Source organism: Petaurus breviceps, unplaced genomic scaffold, assembly GCF_028583685.1.
Source record: "Petaurus breviceps papuanus isolate PSGF00001 unplaced genomic scaffold, PetGlider_PUasm1.0 115, whole genome shotgun sequence".
In the NCBI taxonomy this organism is placed as follows: domain Eukaryota; kingdom Metazoa; phylum Chordata; class Mammalia; order Diprotodontia; family Petauridae; genus Petaurus; species Petaurus breviceps.
In genome coordinates this window covers 7,080,642-7,090,029 of record NW_027185612.1, presented here as the reverse complement: position 1 = coordinate 7,090,029, position 9,388 = coordinate 7,080,642, and the positions used below count along the sequence as shown (strand labels likewise).

At 41.9% G+C, this 9,388-nt stretch overlaps 1 protein-coding gene across 1 annotated transcript; it reads right to left on the bottom strand.

The window, feature by feature from the left end:
- Positions 1-1,688: 1,688 nt before the first annotated feature.
- On the bottom strand, positions 1,689-6,155 carry HTR5A (5-hydroxytryptamine receptor 5A). The gene is made up of 2 exons (XM_069085060.1): positions 5,412-6,155; positions 1,689-2,021 (listed from the first exon to the last, which is right to left on the bottom strand). The coding sequence occupies exons 1-2, from the start codon at positions 6,153-6,155 to the stop codon at positions 1,689-1,691; spliced, it is 1,077 nt and encodes a 358-aa protein (XP_068941161.1).
- Between the last annotated feature and the right edge of the window lie 3,233 nt (positions 6,156-9,388).

Below are 9,388 nucleotides of genomic sequence, written 5' to 3'. Positions count from 1 at the left end.
AAGAAAGCCTGGGACAGTGCCTTGGGGGACACACACAGTTACTGTGCATGACCTGGAAGATCCAGCCAAAGAGACTGAGAAGCGATCTGACAGGTAGAAGAACCCGGGAGTAGGGTAGCGTCAATGACAATCTAAAGAGAAAGGAGCATCAGGGAGAAGAGGGTGATGAGCACTGACACGGCAGCAGAGTGGTCAAAAAAGATGAGAATTGAGAAAAGTCCATTAGACTTGGCAAATAAGAGATCATTGATGACTCTGAAGATCATTGATTACAGCTAAATGATAAGGTTGGAAGACAGGCTACAGACTGCAGAGAGTTAAGAAAAGAGGAAAAGAATAAGAAACACTAGTTACATAGACGGACTTCTGAAGGAGTTTAGCCACATGACAGGCACTTTGACCCCAACAAGAAAGAAATATTGAAGAATATTTGTCATTCACATAGTCCACTTTATCCAGCTTTGTCCAGACTAATTTACGGAGTGTCTGTCTCAAGGCTATCTTCTTGCCAACAACTCTGACAACACTACTCCCTGCCTCTCTCTTCAGACTTTTTAATATCTTGTTCTGGAAAGGGTGTGTTGTGTCAATTGTCCATCAACTGCTCTCTAGCTCTGCTCACTTCTCCCTGTGATTTCCCAGATCAGAGTCTTGCTCCCTGGCCAACATTTTGCTACACTTTTTGTCTCTCCTTCTTGCAATATAAGCTTTTGTGAGGACCTAGCTTAGTTCTTGACACTTACTATGTGCTTAATAAATGATAATGACTCATGATTTATCCCTTCCAAATGCTAATTATTGAACTAACTAGGTTGGCCTATTACCATGCCCCACCTATAAAAGCTCATCTTTTGATTTCCATTTTAGTAACAAAATCTTAGAAATCATATCCAACCCCCTTCCTTTTTTTAGCAGTGAAATAGGAAGGAAGCCTGAGTTTAGCAGGATCTGTGGCCAAAAGAAGCAGTTACTTAACATACAAGGCATTGCATTCAAACACTCACAAAAATTCAAGACAAACAAGTTTACCAAGAGACACTTGACAATGGTTTTCCTTCACAATCAAAAAACTTCTAAAGCATGTTAGTTCTTTCAAATGAAAGGCATCATTTGATTCAGCTTGTTTCTGTGAAAAGTTAGGTGAGTCTTTGTTTTGTTTTTTGTAAATATGCAGAATAGAACATACAATCTGTCAGTGATAGGTAAGCCCTTAAAAGGCACAGAAACTCCTGGGTAAATTTAGTGGCTTCCACTGGGCTGATCACTTTGAGGTGCTACCTGCTTCTAAGATTGATCTACTTCTTTGGGCTTCTCCCCTCTTCATAGGAAAGTAGCTAAAGAAAAACCTTGCAAATGGAAATACAAATTTGTGTTCTAAGTGGCAGCTATCCGAGTAAGCCATTTTCACTCACTCCTCTCAGGATGGCTCTCAGGAAGGAAAGGATACTTCATGTGAAGCATGCCATGCCCCACATCCCCCTGCATGTGGGAGAGGACTTTTTTATTCTTCCAAGTTTCCAGTGTCATTGAAAAGTTGCAACAGGTCGGAGGCAAGGATCTCTGGAATTTGTTGGAAACCCAGGACAATCTTGACCTCTAATAATCAGAGGTCCTCTGTGATTAAATGGGAGGGTAGGAGAAGTATCAGAAGTTCCATCAGTCCCTCTTCCCAGTTGTCCCCCTTTTTCTCATTGCTGCCTAGAAAAAAAGGTCTTAAAGGCACTATTATAGTTCTTATTGAAAGATGTGTAGATTAGAGGATTAAAAAAAGAATTGGAATAGCCAAGCCACAAGAAAATACTCTTCCAGATGGGAGGGATGTTGCAGGAACTGAAAGGACTAATGAGCTCAGTGATGAAGAATGGGATCCAGCAAAGCACAAACACCCCAATAAGGATGCCCACCATGAGAGCTGCCTTCTTCTCTTTCTTTTCCCTCCATGTGTCTCCATCAGTCTGGAAGGTCACCATGGCATGACGAGCAGTGAATACCATCTGAGGTTGGTGGAGGACCTCTTTTACCTACAATGATCAATCAACAAGTATTTATTAAGCCTCTTCTGTCAGGCACTGCGCTAAATTCTATGGATATAAAGACAAAAATGAAGCCTCAAGGAGCTTAATTCTATGAACAGAAGCTTTAGATGGACATTCCCTTTTGTGCCTAGGTTCTGCTTGTCCAGGTACCTTGCAAAAGATCAACAGCTGGATAATTCCCCGCATGTTTACCTTGAAAAGAATGCCTTTATAATTAAGATCAGGAAATTCTGTTGGACTTCTAGGATAGAGGTTCTTAACCATTTATGTGTCTTGGACCCTTCTGGCAGTCTGATGAAGCATATGGACCCTTTTTAACAATAATGTTTTTAGGTGTATAAAACATATAGGGTTACACAGGAAGCCAGTTGCACTGAAAAATACTGAAAATATTAGAAGTTTCAGGTTCAGGAACCTCCTGAAATCCATCTACAGATTCCCTTAGGGGGTTGATAGACCCTAGGTTAAGGACCCATGCTTAGAGGTGCTTTGTTAAAGGACAGTGACAGAGAGGAAGAGAGAACTTACATTCTTTGGGTGGGATCTAAGACCTAGATATTTAGTCTCAGTTTGGTACAACAATACATTATTAAATACTCTTGATGCTCTCTGCTTAACACAGAGGCCACAGAAAGGGGACACAAGCCAGGGTGTCTCATGGTTTTTGTTTCTGGGGCTGGTTAGGGAGGTTACACAAGAATTTATCATCTTCATTGTGCAGATGAGAAGAGACATTCTAAGAGGTTAAAATGTAGAATGTAAGTTCCCTGAAGTCAAGGACTGATTCTGTTTTTGTCTTTATACCCTTAGTGCTTAGCATATAGTAGACACTTAATAAATGCATACAGAAGGGAATTGTGACACAGTCTGAAGCAAATTTCCAATTGATCATAGATTTAGGGACAGGAAGAATTTTGGAGGTCACCTAGCACAATTCTTTCTTTTTACAGTTAAGTAATCTAAGGTCTAGAAAGGAGGGGACTTAGCCATTGTCAAGTAGGTAGTTCATCAGATCAGTCAACCATTGTGAATAATACAAAGACAAGTAGCATAGTCCCTGCTCTCCCAGAGCTGCTATAGGTCTAGAACTAGAAGAAATCTCCGAGGCCATCTAGACCATCTCTTCATTTTACAGATGAGAAAACTCAAGGTTTCACAGGGAGTAAAATGTCAAAGATGGGATCTTGATCTAGAGCCATCTCTTTACAGTGAACCTACCAATCTCAACTCAAATTCAATACTCTGTTTATTAACTATCATCCTTCCATAAGAAGATGTTTAAAAGGAACTTAGAGATACTTGAGGTATAGCAGCTAGCTAGACAAGATATGTGAAACTGTCCTCTTCCATGTCCCTCGTGAGGTTAGATGTTGCTTTTTGTGACTTTACCCTTCAAAACTGCTATTGATGTTTATTTCAATTTAATGTCACTTGAACAGATATATTCAGGGTCAAGGAGAAGACCATGATTACTTGTGCCTCCCATGATTACCCAGTGGTGATGCTGCAGAAGGTCCATTTTAGTGTCCAGGTCATCATTGACAAAAAGCAGGGAGTATAATGTACAGAGTACATGCTTTCATATGGAGCAGACCACATGCAAGTGTGCTGACCATGGATTTAATGTCATGCTTTGACCATCAGCATGATATTATTCTGTTCAGATATGTCTGGGGTTAGGACACCAAATGAACTTGGCCTTTCCCCCCTCTGCCTCATTCTCCGCAAGGTACCTGCTTTTCCCCCTTAATCCCACTCCTCCAAAGTCTAGTTACACTACTGAACCTACATAACTTTGCACCTTCTTTGAATTAGAGTTAGTTACTGATAACAGAAAATAGAGGGAGGGGAGAGAACAAGAACATTGCCACGATGAATTTAGTTCTCTTATTTTTCTTTTTTTTTTTTTTAAGCAGTTGGGGTTAAGTAACTTGTTCAAGGTTACATGGCCAGTTATTTTTGGGTGTGGTGGTAAGTATCAGAGCCTGGATTTGATCCCAGGTCATCCCGACACTGGAGCCGGTTCTCTTACTCACTGTGCTACCTGGTCACCCCATGTTCTCTTATTTTTCAAATTTTCTCAGTCAAAGGCCTCAAATATTAAAATAAGTCCTCATCAGAAAACAGCAAGAAGGTATTTTGACAGCTTCAGTTCCTTGGTAAATTCTGCCTGTGGAGAAAAATCCAAAGGCAAGCATTCCTTGTTCTAGTCTTTGGCCTTACTTTGGTGTTAAAGCTATGGCAGTTCCTGAGTGGCTGTTATATCTCAATCAGTATGGGCAACTGCTGTGACATAGTCTTGTGGGGAGGTGGTGCTGTAAATGGGGGGGGGGGAGTACCAGAAAAGGAAAGTTGAAGGTAGAGAAAATAGAAAGAAAGCAAGTACTGAACCTAGCATAAATATACTGTTTATAACTTTCATATTAGCTCAGGGAAATAGAAACTGTGCAAAACTATAGTGGTTACCTAGGAGACAACTTCAAAACTATAAGACCACTAAAAATCCTTGCAAATCATAATATAGAAACCAAGGGATGCAAGTACAGAAGGTTACTTTCACTTAAACATAATTAAATCTCACATTTAGATAGTGCTCTATGGTTTGTAGAACAGTTAACTTCATTACATTCCTGTGAAACACTGCACCATCATCTTTTCCCTTCTCTGGCCCAAAGGACTCCTAAATTCTTTGATGTAGTGTAAATTACTTGAGTTGAAATTTTGGCTCTGACATTTACTGCCTGCATGGCCATGGAAAAATCACCTCACCTCTCTGGGTGATAGTTCTCTACTCTGTATCATTGTTTAAAGTTAGAAGAAATGGATCGTTTTACAGATGAGAGAAATTCATAGTGACTTTTGAGGAAGGGGGCACTTAGCTTAGTGTTTAAGGTAGAATTTGAATACAGGTCTTTCCTGCCTCCTACCACTAAGCCAGACTAATTCTCACAATACTGTGTGTATGCCTATCTCCTAATAACCACTATCATGCCCCCACCCCCAGAGTCAGGACAGGTCAGTGACTAGCTGCTTGTGACATTTCAGAAGGATGTGCAATTATATGTATTGGAGGTTGTCCAGCTTAACTGTCCTGTTTTATAGATAAGGCAACTAACTGACGACCAAAGAGGAGAAAATAACTTGCAGGCTACAGTCACACCAGGAGTTAATGACAGAGCTAGACTGGAACCCAAGCGTGGCCATGGTCATGGATCCCCTCAAAGATCCGACATACAGAAGTGGACCCAAATTCTATGATTTCCTTGTTCCAATTTTTTTTGGTGGGGAAGTTAAAAGTTGCGGGATAGGTGGTGAGAAATTGAGGTGGGGAGATGGGGAGGGGAGAACATAAATGTAAGTTGTTAATCCACCAACCTCCACGGCTTCGGGCACGGGTGTGACGCTGTTGGTCTTCTTGGAGCCTATGCGGAACTTGGCAGCTTTATAGATCTTCCAATAAACAAAGAGCACCACGCAGAGGGGAAGGTAGAAGGCGCCCACAGTGGAGAAGATGGTATAGGATGGTTCTCGGCTCACCTGACACTCTTCATTGTCCGCGGAGTAGGTCTCCCCCCAGCCAAAAAGCAGAGGGGCCAGCGAAATGACTGTTGAGAGCAGCCAGGTCAAGGTGATCATGACATTGGAGACGTGCTTGCGAATCCGAAGAGTGTACTCTAGGTGACGGGTGATGGACCAATATCGGTCCAGGGCGATGGCTGTCACGTTCCAGATGCTCGCAGTGCAGCACAGCACGTCGCAGGAGATCCACAGCTGACACAGCCGCCTACCCAGCTTCCAGCGGTGTCCGGACAGCTCGTGCACCAAGCTCAGGGGCATGACCAAGGCTGCCACCAGTACATCAGAGATGGCCATGGAGGCTACCAGGTTGTGGGGTACCCGATGGAAGGTGCGCACGCGGAGGATGGTGGCCAGGACCAACAAGTTCCAAGTGAAGGTCGCCACCACCAGTAAACCCAGGAGGGTGAGGACTAGCACGCCAAAGATCGAGAGTGGGGGCTGACCGGGGCTAAGGTTCTCGGGGCCACTGCTTCCATTGAGCGGGAAGGGGGAGGAGGGGAGATCGAGAAAGGAGGCGGTGAAGTTCAAAGGCCAGTCCATTTCGTGATCAGGCAGTGTCTTCTGCTCTCTCTCTCTCTCTCTCTCTCTCTCTCTCTCTCTCTCTCTCTCTCCCTCCTTCTCCCTCTACACCCCCCGCCCCCGTGTGTGTGTGTGTGTGTGTGTGTGTGTGTGTATGTGTGTATGTGTAGAGGAAGGAAGCTGTGGTAGGAAGTTTGGGAGGGTTATCCAGGCTATGAACCCGGAGGCAGCTAATTCAGCTGTGCCACTCTCTGATCAGCAGCATAGCTTCTGCAGAGTGTCGGTGAATTAAGTCCTAGCCAGGGAAGACGATGAAAGGAAGAGGTTTGGCTACAATCCACTTTTAAGAAACCCTCAGGTGTGGAAAGCGAAACCTCGCCTGTTGTAAAGTCTGAAAACCCCTTTAGAGACTGAATTATCAGGGAAAGCGAGGGGTTGAGGGTCAGGGAGCCAGAGTCTTGTGTCCAGCTCTGTTCTCTGCTGCAGAGACCACTCCCGGGCTGGCCTTGAGTCTAACTAATCCTAGGGCTTGCCCTGTTAAACTTGCTGGAAGAAGCTGTCCTCTGCTGAGGGGAGTCAGAGAGACATCTCTGGCTTCAGCAGTTACCTTCCAGAGGTCTGAGGTTTCTGCGTTTTCTGCTGTTGCTACAGCAGCATTTCTTTAACTTAATGCGTCCTTGCGGGGGGCGAGGGAGGGAGAGAGTGAAAATGAAATAAAGGCTGGTACCTGCATTCAGCTCCAGCTCTTTCTCCCTCCAATACGGACATCGAAGCTCTGCAAAAAGAATGCTGGCGAGCCCAGCCTGCCTTAGCTTTGTCAAACTAGAAATCAAGCCCTACGTCAAGCATCAGATGAATAGCATCTTCCTCTTTGCATCTTGCCCACTCCCCCAACCTTTTTTCTCCTACAAACCATGAAGCCCCCAAGCTTTGGTTAAAATTCCCCCGTTGATTTCCCCTCCGAACATTCTAGGAACTGTCCGAGGTGCTGAACTGTTGCCTGCCTGTAGAACAGGTTTATACAACAAACTTTTCCATTTAACTAGGCTCCTCCAACTAGTCCCTCCCACTCCCCGCCCCCCACCCCACCCCCGGCCACTGCACACATCCTGGGCTGGAGATTTCTGACACAATTTTTGACTTTCAGGAAGCTGCTTGCTACTGAAGCTGTGCACCACGTCACAGGGAAACTGGATTGGAAATCAGTCGATTGATAGAAGCTAGCATTAGAACCCAGATCTCTTAACTATCTATGTAATTTTGGGCGAGTCATCTCACCTCTCTGGGCCTCAGTTTTCTCATATGTAAAGTGAAGGAATGGTGCTTGGAAATCATCTAGTTCAACTATTCCAACTGGAAAATTGTTATTTTGTTGAAGTCATCTTTCCTGCCTCCTGCAAGGAGGCAGGGGGAAAGGACTTTATTATGCTTCAGAGGCAGGGTTTTCATCCCTATATTGCTTTCTTATCATCAGTTTCCTCAACACAGTCCAATATTTCTGATCTGATAGGTTTTTTTTTTCCTTACAGGATGAAAGATGGGACTATCTTTAATGCAATTTGCTCAAGCAGGCAGTACATATTCCTACAATATTAGATGGCTGACACTGATAGAAGGTTTAACACATTTACTTAGCATTCCAAAAGCTTTTTAGTTTTGCCTCTCTTTCTGTGGCATGTTTCCTGTGAGAAATATATTTCAGGTAAAGGAGTATTAATTGCCAGAAGAATACATAACACTCTGATATGTTTTATATAATTCTCTAAAAACCAATAAGCCCTCATAGAAGATCCATGTCTGACTGAAGTCAAACTCAGTTGTTCATTCAACAATAAGTTGCATGTGACATTAAAAGCTGAAGCTGAATTAAAAGCTCTGTTTTGAGCAAATTGACTCATCTTGCTAAATTCAAGGTCAATTCAAGCAAACAATTGCATTTTTCCCCCCACACTGAAGTGATCAGTTGTTGGAATCAACATATGATTTTTATTTTGTGTAGACACATATGTATGTATAAGTATTGTAGCAGAGTGTATAGAATGCTGTCCTTGGAGGTAAAAAGAGTTGGGTTCAAGTCCTGCTTGGTACATACTAGATATGTGACTCTGGATAAGTAACTTAACCTTTAAATGACCTACAAAATGAATCATTTTAGAGAGTTTCTACTACAGAAGTTCCCTACATGGATGAAATCACAGTTCTGAACAAAAATAAATATGTTGATAGAGAAAGTATAGGATCCCATAAGAATGGACATTTTATGAGATTTGTGAAATTACAATTAGCCTTTGTGGGGAGAAAGTGGTTAGGTCAGAGTGAAACTGTGTTTTTAAAGGATGTGGGAGGCTTAAATAAATACTAAATGCACATGTCTTTTTTTCATACCTTCTTTTGCATCTCAAAATTTCTCACAAAAATTATAAAATAATTAAAGAGATTTTGTGTAGTAACTAAAAAAGCTAAGAATTTGCACAAGATATGTTTATTATAATTTACCTTGTACATATAAAAGATGCTATTCATTTGTAATTTTTTTGTTAATGTTGTCTAAGGGCAATTAATGAGCTTTACAGAATTATTTTTAGAGATCTAATCATAGAAAAGTCAGGGAGTCATCTAGGCTACTTCTCCTATGTCAGATAGAATGACAACATCAATACTCCCCCAATATTATATGAAAACATTTTATTAAGTATGTCTCTAGATGTTCATATCATTGAAAAAACATGACAAAAAAACATCCTGCTGTTGCTATAGTTTGTTTCTTATTTTCAAAATGATTTTGTATTCATTTCCCAATTTCATCTAAACATTTTTTTGAAAGCAAGTAATTGTCAACACTTCTTTAGATGAAGAAACTGAGATATGGAGTATGTGGTATGCCTGCAGTCATTCAGTGGCAGAACAGAGACTGACATTTAGGTCTGGTGACTCTTAAACCTATGAACTTTCCAACAAACCACCCTGTGTTTTAAACACAAATGAAAAAGCACCAGGAATAGAGATGTACTTACCACTTGTCATTTTATCAAAATGTAGTATCACAAATAGATGGGGACACCTCAACAAAGCTAGGCTCCCATTAAGACTTGATAACAAATTTGAACCTTGGACAGTTTGAAGTCTGTAATATACCAGCAAAATGTTCTTCTGCTGACTATGTATCACTGTCTCTTGATATGCTTTAGTTTCTGATGGTAGTCTATTTCTTGTGCAGTGGGCACACACTAGGCCATGTTTATGGGATTTATACA

What these genes read in the sequence shown, in the direction of transcription:
- HTR5A (XM_069085060.1), bottom strand. Translation starts at nt 6,155, where the DNA reads ATGGACTGGCCTTTGAACTTCACCGCCTCCTTTCTCGATCTCCCCTCC. An exon ending in CCGTGCCCGAAGCCGTGGAG is followed by an intron (nt 2,022 to 5,411) that starts GTTGGTGGATTA and finishes TGATCATTGTAG; the next exon opens with GTAAAAGAGGTCCTCCACCA.